The sequence below is a fragment of the Morone saxatilis genome, unplaced genomic scaffold (assembly GCF_004916995.1).
Source record: "Morone saxatilis isolate NCDOM2014 unplaced genomic scaffold, NCSU_SB_2.0 Contig10, whole genome shotgun sequence".
Lineage (NCBI taxonomy): Eukaryota > Metazoa > Chordata > Actinopteri > Moronidae > Morone > Morone saxatilis.
In genome coordinates, this window is record NW_023339652.1 from 16,279,798 (window position 1) to 16,298,360 (window position 18,563).

At 41.6% G+C, this 18,563-nt stretch overlaps 1 protein-coding gene across 1 annotated transcript in view; it reads right to left on the bottom strand.

The window, feature by feature from the left end:
• The window catches only part of zdhhc17 (zinc finger DHHC-type palmitoyltransferase 17), a 31,392-nt gene that overhangs the window by 2,139 nt on the left and 10,690 nt on the right, over positions 1-18,563 (bottom strand). Inside the window, exons 2-13 of the mRNA XM_035678759.1 lie at positions 17,010-17,113; positions 16,148-16,270; positions 14,487-14,564; positions 12,742-12,886; positions 12,345-12,409; positions 11,165-11,327; positions 10,877-11,002; positions 9,423-9,565; positions 8,061-8,161; positions 1,933-2,057; positions 979-1,041; positions 791-884 (exon numbers count right to left, since the gene is read on the bottom strand). Of these exons, the coding sequence (XP_035534652.1) occupies positions 791-884; positions 979-1,041; positions 1,933-2,057; positions 8,061-8,161; positions 9,423-9,565; positions 10,877-11,002; positions 11,165-11,327; positions 12,345-12,409; positions 12,742-12,886; positions 14,487-14,564; positions 16,148-16,270; positions 17,010-17,113 (1,330 nt within the window). The remainder of the gene's footprint in view (positions 1-790; positions 885-978; positions 1,042-1,932; positions 2,058-8,060; positions 8,162-9,422; positions 9,566-10,876; positions 11,003-11,164; positions 11,328-12,344; positions 12,410-12,741; positions 12,887-14,486; positions 14,565-16,147; positions 16,271-17,009; positions 17,114-18,563) is intronic.

Sequence of the window (18,563 nt, forward strand, 5' to 3'; positions counted from 1 at the left end):
TCAGTGGATGTGCACTGGTGGATTCAAGTTTCTACATCACACTGTACAAGTTGCAACACCTAAAAAACAGAACATGAAGTCCATTTCTCAATCAAAATACAACTACACTGTAGATTCCACTGTTAGAGCTCAAGGATACACCGTGTGTTTTGTGTGCGTCACACTGAATGTAAACAGAACTTTTGTTTGTTGACAAGTAAACTCCACAGGGCACCTTTAACTGCTGATGGACCTTTTAATTAAAGAGAGTACTACTACCCTGCCATGTATTCACCATCTAAAAGATGACACAGCACAAAGAAACCCATAACTGTGTTGTGAGCTACTGTGTTAATGGTATTTTTAAACCTCTTAAGAGCCGTTTTAATCTTTTTCCAGGCTCTGGGTCCCAGTAGTCGTAAGGCGGGGCCTGCTGTTTGTTCAGACCAACGCTTTCAAAGCTTCTTCCTGACCACCTGCTTTAAAATGGATGTGCTGCAAGCTCCCTGCACTCCCTCCCTCCACCGTCTCCGGTCTGCTTCACAGACGCCATCTGACACAAATCCTGGACACACACAGCTTCATTTTCTCCACTGTGTTTGTGTTTCTGTTGTAGTTTTGAACACTATTCATTAAAGGTATCCCAGCTTACTCAGATGTCCAACACCCTTGATATTTTTTTCTTTTGGGTGCCAGAATAAACTGAGGGCAGAGCCTTGAGGCAAGTGGAGTATGGAACTGATCGGGATGGATATTATGAGCAGCCTGTAGCCGTTGACATCCTCACAAACGTGGTGTGTATTTAACATACCAACACAGTTCCCCACCCAGGGACAGTGGTGGTCGAACTTGGCGATGCAGCGGTTGCACACGGCGCAGTGTTTGGACCTGATGGGCTTCCGTATCTGTCAGGAAAACAGTCACACAAGCAGTTAGAAGTTGTGTCATTATAGCCATCACTCTGTATTTATTTCCTGTAAGGGAGAAGTCCGATTTTACCAAGCAGGTGCTGCAGAATATGCTCAGATCCAGGCTGCCTGTCTCTGCCAGCTCCACAATTGTCTGAATGAAGAAAACAAGACACAAAAAGCAGAATAAAAAAAAAAGAAGGGGACATGGATGTACAACTGAGAAATTCATCTTGCCATGGCCTATTTGGCACGGCAACAGAAAAACCTAGTGACACTGTCCAAGCTGAGCGCTGGGATTTCCAGCTGAACGCTCAACTGAGTCACGGTGAACTGGGACAAAAAGCTACTGTGGGATTTACAGTGTAGTTCACACATTAGTCCTCTAGTTTTTAAGACAAAATACATTTCATACGGGAGTTTGTTTTTCATCTAATCTGAAACAATATTTTTCCACTCTCCTGTGTTAAAATCTGTTTGCTTTTACAGCTCATGTCTGTGCAAATAAACTAAACATGCAACAATCTACGAGCAGCTCGGAGTAAAACAAGAGGTGGAAGGGGATCCTCGGCAGGGAAAGGAAGGCTTTGAGGCTTTTGATCTGAGGTGGCTGACCAGCTCAAACAGTGGCGAGTCCTGTGCTAACAATGCAGGGTAAATTTAGCTCTTCATGAGTCACAGGACCCTGCTAAGAGGGAGAGCCTCTGTTGTCCTCCATTGGAGTGCGATAATGAGGGACAGAGAGGCTGAGAGGAGAGAGAGAGGGGACGGCGACTGCGGGCAGAAGGCCAGAGAATGAGCTACAGAGCAGCCGCGATACCTCCTGTCCACTGGACTTTTCACAGCTGATTTAACGTCACACATGATGTCCAGATACAATCCGGATCACTATGCATAACACTTATAGTTACATACGACAAAAATAAAACATCTAAGCACTCAAAAGATGAAAAAGGTGGTTGAAATACAAGAGAACATTATCACAAAGTAGGGATTTAAACATTTCTTCACATTCGCAGCGTGCTTCCTCTATTCTTTCGTTTACCTTTTTCTTCTGCTCCTCTGACGCTTTGATAATTCCTGGGTCAGACTTCCAGGATTTGCCAAAGTTGTAGAACAGAGCCAGGGTGTTTATCAGGAAGGGCACGTGGACAGTGGCAAAGGGGAGATGTGCAGCGAGGTTAAGGAAGATGGTGAACAGCCAGCAGCTTTCCCTGAATCATGTTTGTTTGTGATTTCAAAGACCGGTCCATCAACCTCTGGGTTGTAAAATCAAATCCTACTCACTGTAACTGCAATGCAACTGCCAGAAGACTGATAACATCAATGAGGAACCCTCGATTCATGACAGTATCAAAACACATCTTGCACAGCGTTTAAAACAGGTTGTTCCTTCCACGGTTCATTGCTCATATCTGCTTTTATTAAAGTTATTGAAAGTTTCTCCAAAAAAATCCATTAAAAAGGAGTAGTTTGATAGAGTTGATATTTTGGAAAATATTCACTTTTTTAACAAGAGTCACATCGTAATCGTAATGTAAATCAATATACGCTTTTAAAAAACGCAGAGAGCCAACAGCTAACTGACGCTCCATGGCAACATTATACTTCCTGTTCAAAGGAAAAGCAGACTCTGAAAACACTTCACAAAGAGTAAAGCACAGGGAGACAAAGCAGTTTCTCATTAAGAGGAGCAGGTAAATTGCTTTATTGAGAATTTTTAACTATAAATATTCAATTAATGACAACCAGAAATGACATAAGCAAGACAAACCACAATGGTGTCCACTTCAGCAGTGTCCAGAACAAACCCTTAACCACAATGTTCTAGAAACGTCTTTGATCAAATGTCAATAAAACCATTTCCTGTGTATTTGCTACAATGACGTCAATCTGAGTCAGAATTTCACTCCATAGTAAGTCCAGTAACGGCTGTCCCTTCAACTCACCCAGTCATTTCAGTCTGTCACAATAGCTCATCATGACTTCCTTCCATGAATACATACAACCCACATAGAGCTGTGGACTGGTTTCGTGGAGACTGTAACTGATTACTGGCAGAGTCAGTCATGCAGGTGTGCATGAGTCAGCTGAATCCCACAGGAAGCCAGCCAAGTGACACCGAGAGGCCCAGACAGCGAAAGGCTCAACACTGTGTTCTATTGTGTGACTGAAAGTATCTGGAGTAAAACAATGACACAACCATCATGGTGGATCAGAAACAACACAGAGGAAGAATATTCTGTTCGAGCTGAGGTGTTACATGTGAACACAAGTGAACACAAATGTGGCATCATGACACTTAGTAATGTAGCAAGGTCACAAGTGTCAGTGGGAGGCATTGCATGACTGTTGAACATACAACAGCACACAAAGTAGTCATTCCCAGCCCATGAAGTAGACATTATGTTACCTTGCCTTGTAGGAGGAACTCTGGGCTGGGCAACTGTAAAACATGGCGAACTCCGTGGAAGAGGACGCAGTCCCTCTGTAGATCAAATCAGCTCATTCTAAGTTGACTATACACTAATGAAAACATACCTATCAATATTATATTCCATTCATGCCAATAGTTCCAAATGTTAGCTGAATCTCAGTTTTTAAATGTCTGTACCAAATTTTAAGCTGATCCATCCATTGTTGACATTTCACCGCTGGCGTGGCAAAAGAAAAAACATGTTTTCTGGACATCTAAACCTAAATGACTGCTGCTTTCGTCCATCAAAAACTATTTATTTTATTATCACCGAACAAACCGGATGATCCTCTAAATCGTATGGTCGTGAATAGCTGCACAGATGAGCTTCTTTCTTCTATTGAAGGGTAGGGATTATCCGCAACAGGGCACGCCATTTCAGTTAATACTATACGCTTTCATTCAGACTGAACTCTGGTTTTTGTATTGTCAAAACACACTTGATGTGAAGACCAGCCATGAAAAACTTACACCAAATCCACTTTAACAGATGACACTAAAAACCCTTTGAATCATTAACTCTTGTTGATGCCCTGGAGGTCTGTCAGGAAAGTAGTTACAGCAGCTATGAGGGAAATAACTTGCCCCAACAGCAACTATGATCTGATTTGCTTTTGTGGTCATGCCTCCAGTTCAGTTATGACTTCACTGATAAGCACTTTGCTAGCACTGATAGAGTGAGAGAAGGCTCTACAAGCCCCTGTAGACCACATGAAGCCATTGATCTTCATAAGTATCTCCATAAAGACTTGGGCGTTGACATTATGCCCTACTGAAATGGCCTGATAATCAAAACACTCCCCAGAACGCCTCATTGGTCCACTAACACAGTGACCAGTGGAGGAATGGTGCCAGTGATCAATGCAACACGCTAAGACAAATGGGCTTCAATGCTTCCTCGGGGAGACATGGTCATCACCTCCCGTTCGCACCCATTTATCTTCTGAACGGTTAAGCAGTGAGGTGCGTTTGACAAGGTTTCCCTAACAGCTGACAGCAGATGCCGAGTGAAATGAATGCTACATCGGTACAGAACAAAACACCAAGATGAATTCGCGATGGCAATCCACGTTTTTGCTAGTCTATCTTTAAATTGGAAGGAGTTCTTCCAAAGCTTCAGGTTTTGTCCCCAACTCTTATTCCATTCCATCGTCATCATTCTCTTATTTTCAGACGTTCACCTGCTGGAAATCCATTCACATGCAAAGTCTATTGAGGAAAATATGATCTGGGTCTGGGAAGGACAAAAAAAAGTGCCTTCATGCAGCTCCACCCTTGTCATTTGATCTGATTTCAACCACAGGCCTGAGGAGGATAATAAGCTCACAATGGCAGAAAATGGGTCAGTCAGATAAAATAAAAGGTTCTGCGCTGCATAACTACACTGCCTAACAGGGAAGTGATTAGAAATGTGCACCATCAAAATCAACTTATTTCTCCCTCTACACTGCATTACCTTCTTGTAATTCAATGAAAAGGCCACCCAGAACAGTAAGAAGTGAAATGGAAATATCTCCTCTCACATTTGACCAGATAATCAGGCCAGGACACATTAAACCAGCTGCTGGAATCTTGCCACATGTGGGAGGTTTATATTTTCATCTTCAAATCAAAGTCCAATAAATCTTCACTGAAACTTGCTGAAACTCCAGCAACCCCATGTTGGGCCTCAGTCCGGTTTATGTAACCGGGCTCTGAAGGGTCCGAGAGAGTAAACTGATGCCTCCCCTGACACCACAGACTGAAGAACACAAAGGAGGACGTTAGAGGAGGTTAAATGCATCAGTATGCTTCAAACAAAGTTCTTGCTGAATGGTTGAACAGCTTTGGAAAGCTGCGAGCGGAGGGGCTTTCCGACATCAGAATTGGGAAGGCAGTGTTTAGCCATTTCTGTTACATCTATTCCATTACTGTTGTGCAAATATTAGGATTTTTTTGTTTAGGGTTTTATAGATACAGCAACTTTTCCACCTTAGCCAGGTGTAAAAACTTTTTGCAATATTCAACTTTCTTTTAAATATTCTCTATTTCCACACAGGATTTTAAAACCAAATTGAAAACGTGCATAAAAACCATGGATGGAACCACACTTACTCCTGCCCCCCTCACGCTGTGCGAAGGTGAATACGTAGGTAGGATTTTAACTTCTCTCTCAAGCTGTCTTTATTCGTTCCTAACACAACTACTATCTGTCACTTTTGCATGTATGTAAAAAATAGGTGCAATACTAGGAATGTCTCCCAGGAAATACGGTCCCAAGTGTTACATTATCCCCACATTGGAAGGATCACTGAGTCTCACCCTCTCTATATACCTGTTCAGACAACACGTTGTACAAACTCTTTCTAACATTGCCCAAACCTCACCTATGGTGGCCATGGGGCAATTTTGCTTGTGGGTAGCAGTGTGAACAGTCGCACTCATATGTTATCTTCACATTTATTATTAACTTCTAGTTCAAGAAGCACCACTTCATCCGGTCCCACAGTGCACCTGATTTGCAAATCACTTGATTTGCATAAATAAATGCGATTAGAAAACAGTAGTTATTTGTATGTAAGCAGGCAACTGAACAAAAGTCAAGTGTCCACCTGAGTAAGAGAGAGAGGGAGTTTACAACAGATGTCTACAACACTGCAGGAGAAAAGCTAAACTTGCTGTGCTGTTAGGAACATGACACAGCATGTCTTTCAACTAGAAAGGCAGGTGGAAGACAGCAATACTGGAAAGAGATTCATAGCGGATACAAAGGCTTAATGACAACCTTGATAGCTGGAGGGCAAAAGAGAAGCATGAAAGAAAAGAAAGATGCAAATGTCTTCACACAAGAAAGAACCTGCCTGGAGTCAAAGGGACAACTTTTGACCCATGTAAGAACAAGCATTTACCAGATAAACCCTGGCTTAGGGAGCAGGTACATATGTCATTGTATCAATTGTATGTTGCGTAGACGCACCACACATCCATGAAAGCCATGCTCCAAACACATCTCCAGCAGCATTTTTAAATAACTAAAAAGGCCTTGGAGCACAGTTTTCTTTTTCAATAAGCTCAGGCCAAAGACATCTTCCTCTTCCTTCCCATTAGTGGAGCAATGAGGCAGAAAATTAAATGCCTTCCACAAACAAGAACTCCCCTCTCACCTCCTGCAATTACCAGCTTCCAAACACAAAGGCAATTCTTCCATGAACAGAAAAAAACTAAATGTGAGAACAGCCACGCTAAGGCCAACAGAAACTCTTTGGAGTTGCTTCGTTGGGTTTCACCCAGCAGCTGCTGCACACTAAACTGCCTGTTCACAGCAACAGACCCTTAAAACTGAGCAGCATACTCATTCAGACATAGAACTTATTCTACATTTTGACTTACGTATCCATCATAGTGAGACCCTTGGTCTTGTGGCACTTCATGCCTGCATTTGATTAACATAATTTCCAACTCCTTCTGCTCTTTACATTAACCTCTCTCCTTTTCCACTTAAACTGGCCTGTAACTTTATCTCTAGCCTGCCAGCACAAGCACATTTCCTGGTAATCTTTTGTCTCTTTCAACCAAAATGCATTAAAGGCAGCAGAAAGCTGTAAAAATCGATTTTACAAGTCTATATTTTATTGAGATCCTGCCTTCTTGGAGCTCCTGTTTGCCAAATTTACAAAACAGCCTAACAGATTCATAAAAGCTTTTGGCTCATGTTGTATGACTTGTGCAATTGCTAAAAGCCAAACATAAATACCCCATTTCAAATTGCATGTGACACAACTGCAAGGCTTTGAATCGATGCCTTTTTCTTTCCAGTCTTGGAGCTTTTTGGATTGTGGATGAATAAGACTAAAACAGGTGGACAGGAGAGCCCATCTATCACTCTGAGTGGCTGGAAAGAGCTACAGAGAACCAAACTACATAACTTGACTCATGTTGCATTTAATGTAGGAGAACAGTCACTGTTCAGTGTAATCCTCAGCATTAATTAGGATTTAGAGAGCATTATTAAAATCTAAAAGGTTAGTGCTTGATCCCAGACACAGCTTAAGCGTTCTCAAACCTTAACTTCTCTCACGCTGCAAGTCCCTCTGGATAAGACTCCTCCAGAATCAGCTAAATGCCAAAACTGTAAATGATTTGTTTCAACATAATTCATCCATCACACAGACTGAGGTGTAGCATTTGTTAAAACGTTTTTAACTGATATCGTCTGACAAACATCTCACTGCTGTTTTTCTTCTTTTTTTTAAAGAGTTTTTTTTTTTAAAGGAATAGTTCAATATTTGGAAAATACACTCGTTTGGTCAGGGGCATTGACTTCCTGGAGTGCCTGCTGGTTGCCGGGCAACTGCATGAAATAAGCCGACACATACCTCGAGTAAAAACACAACTTGACGTTTTTACACTTTGGCTTTTGTACAGATTTTACAAACAGGATATTGTTATATTTGGACTGAGCCAAAGAGCTGAGCTGTCCCCCTTTCCCGTTTTCAGTCTTCATGCTAAGCTAAGCTAATTGGCTGCTGAATGTAGCTTTCCTCGTACATCAAACTGTTCCTTTAAGAAAACAAAGTCAAGGGGCCTTTGCTGTCTGTCATCCCCTATCTTTCTCCACCTTTCCCGTCTATCTTAGGCTGTAACTATCCATTAAATAGAAATAAAATAAGAAAAAAAAGAAAGAACAAACTAATGTAGTTTAAGACAGAAAAGGATATCGTTCCAGAACCAGTAGAACCAGGTGGCGTACATCCAGAACTTGGTGGCCAGGTAGATTCCCAGAGGGAGAGCGCTGTGCATGGAGTGGTCGAAGAAAGCCCTGAGAGAAGAGAGGAGAGGAGGAGGAGGGTCGGAGTTATCGGCAGGGTTTCTTCAAACAGTCATCTGTCAACTTCTGTGTTAGTCAATAGCATGCACAGTACTACGACATCAGCTTCACACTGACCGTCACACCTGACACAGCATGGCAATAACACTTTAACTCGACAATTCCAGGTTATTACTACTTGTATATTTTTGGTCAAATTCTAAAAAGGATTTTTTTTAGCAGGTATCATTCCCACTACTTTACTGCTCAGCTCATAACTCATGTGTTCAATACATCAAGGCATTCTTCCTGCTGATGTGAAACCTGCACATATGGACAAATGCAAACCCGAGTCTTTGATCTGAACCCTGCAGTCAGACGGGGCAGCAAAAATAAACCGAGCCGTAACCTGATGACACGTTGCAGTTGGACTCACCAGCACTCATATTCACAATTGTTTTTTCACCAAGTAAGTATTCCAAGTATGTCAGTAAATATAAAGCTAACACACTGGGTGATGTATGTTATTGTAGTCACAGAGCTAACACTACTGAGGGGACACAACAAACTATACCAGTAGGACCAGATGGCAGTGGTAATGTGGTTTAAGCAGGGGGTGCAATGTGTGTGCGTGTGTGTGTGTTTATGGGAGTATTTGTCACTGCATGGTGTGGAATGTTGGAAATGATATGTGTGTGTGTTTGCACGCAAGAATATCTGCATGTACAGTTTATGTGTTGGTGCCACAGAGACTGTGTGTAAATAAGTAATACAGATTTGATTATGAAACTATCATTTAATGCCGACTGTACTGAAAACATGTCATAGCTGATAGATTGTAACTGTAACTCAAGGCAATAAAAACTTAAATCTTGTAAATCTGACCAAACCAGGCTGTAACTTAATTAACATAATTAAGGGATGCCACCAATACAAATGCCATATTGGCTGACACCAATCATTCTTTTCTTGTTTTGTTGTAGCAGCTGGTACAGCAGTATATTAAAATGGGACAGTGGTCTAGAAAGCATTAATCCTGATATCCTATCACGTAATTTTGAGGAATATCACCCAATAATGTCAGTGTCATTGATCAGTGCCCGATGGTTCTGTCCATCTCTATAATTACCTTCATTATTTAGATCATAAACGGCAGGGAAAATACTGCTAGCCAATCTGAGTATGGAACACATGGTGCACATAGCATACAAGGTGTATATGCCAGTGTGTGTGTGTGTGTGTGTGTGCCCGCCCTATCTGTGTTTAGACGTACTTGGAGAGGAACTGCACGGCAACCCATACACCGGCGTAAATGAGGCCCTTAATAAGCCAGGAGTCAATGTCCAGGTCAGCAATGAAACCAACTAGCCAGATGACCAGGAAGGGTGTCCCCAGCATCACTTTCTGCCTGAACTCCTGCAGCAGGGAGGAGGAGAGGAAGGACACAGATGGCATATCAAGGTAGGTAAGGAAAAAAACAGAGAGGTAGGGCACATAGGAGGAGAGAGAAGACATGTAATAGAAGTGGTGAAAAAGGAGGAGATTGGTGGGAAAATGTTGAGCAAGAGGACAAAGTATTGGGGGGACAGATGAAAATGAAATGTGAACATGAGATAAATGTAGAGAAAGAACACGAAATTCTATTTTTAATTCATACAAATCAAGCATTCAGTCTTTTATAGCTATTTGTAGTTTTACACATTTGTCTCTTTAAGCTGTGGAGACATAAAACAGCAATGAAAGCAAGTCCAATGAATTCCACAGATCTACCAATGGCCTGTGCCAAGCTCTACTCACTACAGCACTGGGCCTGACACTAGGGATCTGGACTAAAGTTGTGACAAACCTCAGACCTTAATGTGAAGGAAACAACAGTCTAAGATCTATTTGTGTAAACACAGTGACACATAATCTCTATGGTGAATCGGAATTAATTTTAGTAGTCTTATCTGTAAGCAAACTCACTGTTATTATACAAAATTACCTTCATTAACTAATAATAGCCCAGCAGACACATGGAAAAACAACAACACATTTAAGCAGAGTTAAAAACAGAGTTTTAAGTAGCAACAACAACAAAAAAGATTCATTTTAAAAAACAAAAATCAACAAATGCGTCTTGTATCAGGGTGGGAAATGACCGACCACAGATGTTTTCTGTCTGTTTTTGGTGTGGCTGATGTTACTATTTATTATCAGTATACATTTGAATTACCACCCACCGTGGTCAAACTGGACAGTATAAAAGTGTAGTATAAGTATAAAAGTTCCTGCATTTCCTGGTAGCTGTAAAGTTAAACATAACCCATCACTTAAGAGCCGTCTCCTTCCTGTCAAGTTGTCTGATTGGACACTTGAAAAGTAGTAAACAGCTGACAAACTGACAGCTTTAAAAGGTAATCACAACTCCAGACACGCTGCGATACTGCAGCAGTGCAAAGGTTCAGCCTGGACGGGGCTGGTCTGAGCATGCTTGTTTGAACTGAGACAAAAGCGTGCGAAGTGTGCGTGTGTGTCTTTAGATCAAAGATTAGATGGTAACATGTGAACCTACTTAAAGGATTCAAACTGAACTGTTTCTGTCTAATGTTTAAGCAGCAGAACATTATTCACATTGTTTAAAAGGATTTTCTACGACTGCCTGCCCTTCCCTTTTTGTTTATAATGTAATCTATTGGTGTGTGTGTGTGTGGTTGTTGTGTGTGTGGTGTGTGTGTGTGTGTGTACCTTGTCCATCTTCAGTCTCTTCAGGTAGGACGGGCTGTCGTAGCCTTTGGCCTGCCGTGCTTCCTGTAAGTGATTGATCATCCAAACGTTCTTCCTTTGCTTGGCAAGATCTAGCGGTGTCTCGCCCTTAAAAACAACAGAAGACCCGTCTGTACACATCTATCGCCACTCCGAAAGCTACATTTTCACCAGTCTCATATGTTTATATGAATTTGACTGTTATCAGACAAATAAAACAGCAATGCAGGTACATGAAGTCGGCGGATGAAGCCACGGGGAGAGCGTTACCTTGATGTTCTGTGCATCGACGTTAGCGTTGGCGTCCAGCAGCAGGCTGATGACAGTGGTGTTGCCGGCCAGCACGGCCCAGTGCAGCGCTGTGTTCTTGTGATATTTGTCGCCCAGGTTGACAGACACGTTGAAGGTCAGTAACAGCCGGGTGGGGTCCACACTGTCAACACAGAGGGAAAAAAAACAATCAAGTCAAGCTGAGGCAAATCTGACAAACAGGCCTGTCACAATAAGAGCAGCAACTAACAATGATTTTCATTATCAATCAATCTGTCTAGCAGTTCATTGATTAATCAATTAGTTGTTTGGTCCACAAAATGTCAGAAAATGGTAAAAAAAAAAAAAAGGTTGATCACCATTTTGAAAAGCCCAAGTGACATCCTGAAATGTGTTGTTTTGTCGACAAAATAAATATTCACTGATCACATTAGCTTAGAGAGGACTAAAGAAACCAGAATACATTCTCATTTGAGAGGCTGAAATCAGAGAATTTAGAAATCAAAAAAATGTATGGGAGCAATTAACTAATTATCAAAATAATTGGTGATTCTATTAATCGACTAATCATAACTGCTCTCGTCAGGAGGAAGGCGGACGAAGGAGGTGATTAACAGAAACAGGACAGCTGGGCAAGTTAAGGGTTTGAATCTGGTTCATATTAATAAAAAACACCAAACAACATTGGTTGAAACTACTCATGCTGTGACACACCAGATATTTTTGGCATTCTTACTTGAAACAGCAATATCTGATTTAATTTTCTACTTCTTCTTATTCATTACCCAATTCTTCATCACGCTACGCCTCTATATTGTGGCTGCTAATGATGTAATTCCCCCTCATGGACAAATAAGTTAAATTACTACATTATAATTAGAAACGATCCCTCCCAAAAAATTGCTTACGAAGGAATATTCCGATGTAGCTGAGCAGCAACACTGGGACTTGTTTCCCTGTGTTAGCAGTCTATCTGATGAATGGCCACTCATGTATACGTGAGGAAGGTGCGTGTGTGGCTGCAGTCAGCAGAAACATGCTCTAGCTTGTACATGTATCCATTCCATGCATCAGTTTCTTGATTTAGTTCAACCGCGTCATTAAGGAACAGCAACTCATCAAAAAGCTGTAGCAGCATTAGCATATTGTGTACACTCACACACATTTTAAACATACACACCTGTGTGTCCTGTAAGCCGCCCACATCAGAGGAGTCATGCCGTTCTGATCCATCATGTCCACATCCTGATGTAGAGGAAAGACACAACAGACAAAGTGAAGGAGAGAGGTGAAGAAGAGAGGCAATAGGGCTCCCCCTGATGGAGGGCACTCAAACTAACTGCTTTCAAAACAAAGATTTGTCCCCAAGTGGCTTACAAAACCCAAATAACACAGAAAGGAATGGAAAAAAAGACATGGTAAAGAGGTGGGTTAGTGCCTACTTTAGCAATTATTTTAAAAATAGCCCAGTGACGCATAATCAAACTAAGTACTACTCTGTGCTAAGGACTGTTTTATGTATTTTGAGATTGTGTTCTCTCCCTGACAAATACATTGCAGCGTTGGTGTTTTCCTACCTGTCCTTTGGCGATAAGGTAGGCCACGATGGAGGTGTGGCCGAACTGGGCGGCCAGATGAACGCAGCTGCAGCCCTCACCATCGATCAAAGATGGGTCCGCACCATATTTCATGAGCTGCACCACCATGGATAGATGGCCTTGTCTGGGAGGAGATAAACACAAAACAAAAAATTTTATCAAAGAGATGCGGACAGATTTCCTGTCTTATTCCTCACTACTAAGCCTCAAAGACTGAACAATATCCTCCCGAATGAACAGTAATATGCTCAGTTTCTTTTCAACTTTACTGAACCGGTTTTATGGTTTTATGTTGCAGAGAGGAACAAGTAACTCCAGTCTTTTAGAGGTTTGGGGTGAAGAGGGTCAAAGCCACTCTCACTTGATCACCTACATAGATGCTGAGTGGGTGACCAAGCTAAAGTCAACAGTCCAAAGATCAGGGGTCAGGATCTACTCCCACTGCTACTGGACTCCTACAATACATGTTTCATATGCTGTTGCGATATTGAGAGACTGACTCCCAGCTTGCTCTTATCATTTGATGTTTGTTTCTGTGCTGTAGAAGGTGATTTGTTACCTGCTTTTATTGCATGCAGTATATTGAGTTTTTAAAATGTATTTTATTACTAACCCTGTCTGCAATGTAAACTTCCCCTCAAAGGACAATAAAGATGTGAAAGAAGCTGATAAAGATGACATAAATTCTTTGTTTTAGTATTATTTTATTGCCTTAGTGAGAACTGTGTAATATCACTTTATGTGCACAGAAATGTGGGTTTTTTGGTCATACAGACAGAGGAGACTGGGGGCTTTTAAAGGTCACTGGCCAGTGGAGGTGGGCGGAGGTGGAGGGTGACACGGGACTCCCCAGTGTCTGTGTACCAGTGATGGTGCGGATGCTTGTTGTCAAAGCTATCAATAATTCAGGACCAGAACACTTCATGCCCCCCTCTGTGCCTTGGAGAGGGGTGGGAGGTTCTCATGTGACCTGTCCCTGCTCACCAGTTACAGCACGGCTGACTGATCATTACAATGAGGAAGAAGGAAATAGAAAACCTTCAAACAATCAAGTTGAGATGGAAGACATAGTTGTAAAGCAACAGTAAACAGCAATAAAGGGGAAGACCAGCCTAGGACTCAGTTCATAAAAGTGTGTTTGTTGGAGTGATTTAGAACGAGACACTGAGGAAGCTGGCCTGATCTCCTCAGGTATGATGGCCCTGGATTTTGGCACAACTAACCGTGACATGTTTGATAACCTCATGTCTGAAGAGAACAGTAAAATAATCTTTTAGCCTATGGTAGTAGATTCAGGCTTCCCCAGAACAGGCTGAACCATTACAAACATGCATTCCTGCCTATGTTCATCTCAAACAGGTAGTGTAGGATGTTGGCCATGAGGGTTGAGCAATATGCCACCATTGTCAGAAGGTGTGTATATGTGTATGTGCAAACTGTAACTGGGAAGCTGTGTGTTCTGAGAGTTCTGAGATACTGATGTTTGTTTTGTTTTTTGTTTTTATTTATTATTATGCAGTATGTGTGGGGGTTTTTTTTTTAATCTTCTGTGGAACTGCAGTCCAAATATTTTTGCCCTACGGGGACATTAAAGTAGCTTAGATTCAGTTGCTTTCTGTTATAACAGGCGTGGATCATATTCACAATAAAAGTCAATAAAGGCTTTATGAATTAAATATGCACACTTAATGGCAGATATGTTATCTGTGGAGAGTGTGTGTTACCTTGTGGCCCAGTGCAGAGGTGTGGAGTTGAGGTCTCCTCCCAGCTGGTCCACTATGGCTCCCTTTGATATGTAGTACCTGCATGCACAAACACAATAATCAGGTGAAACTTTATACAGCAGCTATGAATGAATCTGACCGCTTTCTGTTAACCTCATCTAGTTGTAGGCTGTGGAACCGGTATGAACGACAAAAGACAATTTTCACTTTGATGAATAAAATAACAAAGACTCGATGAACCTCAGTTGTCCTCACTTGAATATATGAGCTTAATATAGAGCAGTATTCCCGACTGATGACTTGAGTTAAATAATGGACTTTCAGGACGCAGCCCTAATAATCACACCACCAGGGAGGAAGTGGCCAACCCTCTGTGTCTCTCCAAGGCCCATCTTATCTGTAACACCCAACCCGATAAAACATGCCAAGTGTGAAGTGCTGCGAGACCTCCCAGGTCAACAATATCACCAAAGCATAAATCAGACATTCCTTTATGTCCATACATTTCTACCACAGTTGTTCTTTTGATAAGAAAAGGAAGCAGTTGAAGGATATGACACATTGCGCCCATACGAACTGCACACAGTATGCAACACCAAGACTGAAACTGTTTCCACAAATTTTCAGTCAAGTTTGAGTGAAGAAAGTGTGCGTTTTTGTACTATTTTGAACATTTTGCAAACTAAACAATTGATAGACTATTTGAGGAAATAAACTGGCAATTAACGGGTAAGGCTATGCAGTGTGATAGGCTCCTCACCTGGCACCCCGAAATGGCAGTCTGTCTCGCCCCATCCCAAAGTTCATTGATAATTCTGTACTTGAAATTGGACGAGCAATAATGATGAATAGTCCGAGGAGTCCGTGTACTAGCCTTGCAGATCACACTGTGCTGAAGGGAAAGATAACAAAATAAAATATGGGTGACCATATTAAAGTCTAAACTAATAATAATAATAATATACAATAAATATAATAATAATAATAACAATAATAATAAAGGAATGCAGAAACATAAATGGTTCCATATCCCATCTGTATCTGTAAGTTCAACACTATGTTTCTGTGTTGTTATAAAAGGCAGGACTGTGTTAGGCTGAAGAGCTAAACGCAGGCGACTGACTCCTGCCACTTCACCAACTTAGTAATAGAGATAGAGAGTAATGAGACAAAAAGTACAAGAGGTGCTAGAGAGGTTCAGACACTGCCAGCAGTATTTACCGAGGAGGAGCTCATTAAGGTAGTCTTCCACACCTTAATATAACTGCAACATCAGTCAGTTCATTGCTAAATTTTTTCCTGAGTGATCTGAATCAAGGTAGATTATCCAAGTGTGAGGCTAGAAAGAGGGCAACTCTTTTCCTCTGATGGAGGTAGAGAGCTCAGTGGGAAAGGGTTATTAGACAGCAACAAGGTACAGCAGAAAAGCTGTGCAAGCAAAGAAAATAGTGGCAAAAGAAATGCAGAAAAGCAGCAGCCATATTTATTTTTGTATAAGTATTATTTATTTAACCTTTATTCATGGTAAACTGGCCGAACACACTGCTTTCTCCAGTGATTGATATTCAGCTTCATATTTAAAACTCGAATTCAGACTCGCAACCACCTGATCGCGTTGCTACTTCCACCACCAACTTCGTACAAAACATGACTGGACTCACTTGACCAAGTCTATCCTGTTGTTGATGGCGGCCCAGTGGAGGAGCGTTACGTTTTCTTTGTCTGGCTGCCGAACGTCGAAGCCCGCCTCCACCAACTCCCTGCAGCGCTCGAAGATGCCGTACCTGAGAAAGACAGAAGGGGCGGAGAGGGATTAGAGTCTACTCACGCGCGCATACTCAGGGTTAAATACATAAAACCTAGACACACTGACAGAATGCACACACATGTAAAAACACACACACAAACCAAAACTGACAACTTCAAAAACAGATACTCGGATCCAAACAAGACACCCACGCTGTGCTATAACTTGGCACTGGCTGTCTCTAAGCGGATATTCCTAACCTCAAATCAAAACAACATAAATCTGTTGCTGTCAAATGTAAAAGCGTCCCAGACAAAGCTTCCGTTGTCTCATCAGAAAGACATTTCTTCTCTTCCCCCCTACATTTTCTCATCCTTTTCTGAGCTTGTGAATGACTTCTTTGGCATGTGCTGAACCAGAAAACCACAGTTGAAAATATGATGCTGTTAGTTCTGGATTTAAAATGTATTGTATCTTGATAACAAATAAAGTAAACATGTTGCCCTCCAGAGTTGACGAAGGCACCCGTCAGTAAGTGGTAAACAATCTCAGCTCGGGCTGTCACTTTCGCTTGCTGTCACACAAATTAAGACGCATCTCCGGAGTTCCATTATGTATTTCTTTCCCACGTCACAACAAAAGTTATAATTCCAAATAAACAGTCAACCTTCCTGAGACATGCATGCGTTATGACACTAACAAAATAAATTCATGCATCATTTCTTGAGGTTGCATCAATCTCTGACCCTGAGACAACACACAGACTATCCACTCACTGTGTGGCTTTGACAATGTCCCAGGTGCTGTAGTCATCCACATGGTTCTTACGGCTAACATTCTCGCTGTAGCCGTGGTTGTAATGACTCTGGGGTTTGATTTCCTGAAAAGGAAGAGGGAGGGCAAGAGAAAGAAACACAGAGATGAAGATAAGTTAGTAAGGATAGGCTGCTGTATTAGATCATCAGCATTATGTTGGAACATACCAAAATGCTTAATAAGATGGAGAAAATATACTGCGGTATATGAAATTTCTTCACAATACCGGAAATTCATTTGCAAAATTGTCTTTATACATAAAAGCCAGTACTGCAAGTCCAGTAATGATAGATATGCAACATTTCCCACATTGGTTTAATACACCTACAGCTGCAAAGATTAATCAATTAAGTCAATTGTAATTTTTTAAGAAAAATCCTCTGGTTCCAGCTGCCAATAGATCCTCCTAAACGTTACACACTGGACCTTTGAGGAGAAGATGAAATATTTTTAGAACTGAAGTGTGACATGGGTATGATAGGAAATTAAATTCAATGCAATCCCTGCAACCTTAAAAATATTCAATATTAAAAATGTCAGCCATGGCTTGGCAAACTTGGAAAACCTCTTAATTTATATCTTCAAGACACTGCAACAATAACCGCTCCCATGAAGGTGTTCTCAATAAATCTGGCCGACTGGACTTCTAGTCAGGTTGAACTACGGTGTGAAGTACATGATATCACCAAAGAGTAAGAACTAATAACAGTGATAATGGTGTGATCTAATCCCACTGACTGAATAATGTTCATGAATCAGATTCATCTGGGAACAATAAAGAAACGAGGGTGCTTACGAGGCTATAAAGATTTTGACTGGCAAGATTTATTCACAGAGCAAAAATAACATGTGTAGTGCAAGATGGACGAGCTTCCAAAGGGCAGCATGACTGAACAACAGCATAAAAGCCCCACGGAGATGACAGATTCACAGTGCCTTGCTCAAGGACACTCCACATTCATTTCAGTAACTGATCACAGCATTAAAAAGAGGAAAATAACGGCCGCAGGACAAAGACGGGCTTGTCGAGCCCAGTTGCTGCTGAAGATCTAATCCGTCACACAGATGTGGCCACTGTGCTACTCACATTCAATTAGCCTCCATAGTAACGCACAGGAAACCACAATTAGCCTCCATCATCCAGAAACAAGGGCTGCATCTGGTGAACACACAACACCCACACTGCCTTTTGCCATTCTGACTCTTGACTTTGTGAATAAGAGCTGAAGCTAATGTTAGACCGGGTTAAGCCACTTCCAATGTACTGCCAGAGAGAAACACAAGGAACTGAATTTAGTTATATTTACTGAGAGGCAGACACAGAAATAACGATTATGAAATGGAATTTACAGTCAAAACTGTGATGCCTGCACTGATGTTACCCATCATAACCCACCTTACGCAGCTCCAGATTTAGTTCCAACTATCAAGCAGGCATTGAGACTGTGTTGGCTGTGCTGCTGCTTTTGTGGACGCATACAACCATGAGGGGTAATGAGGCAGCATCTGGGGGG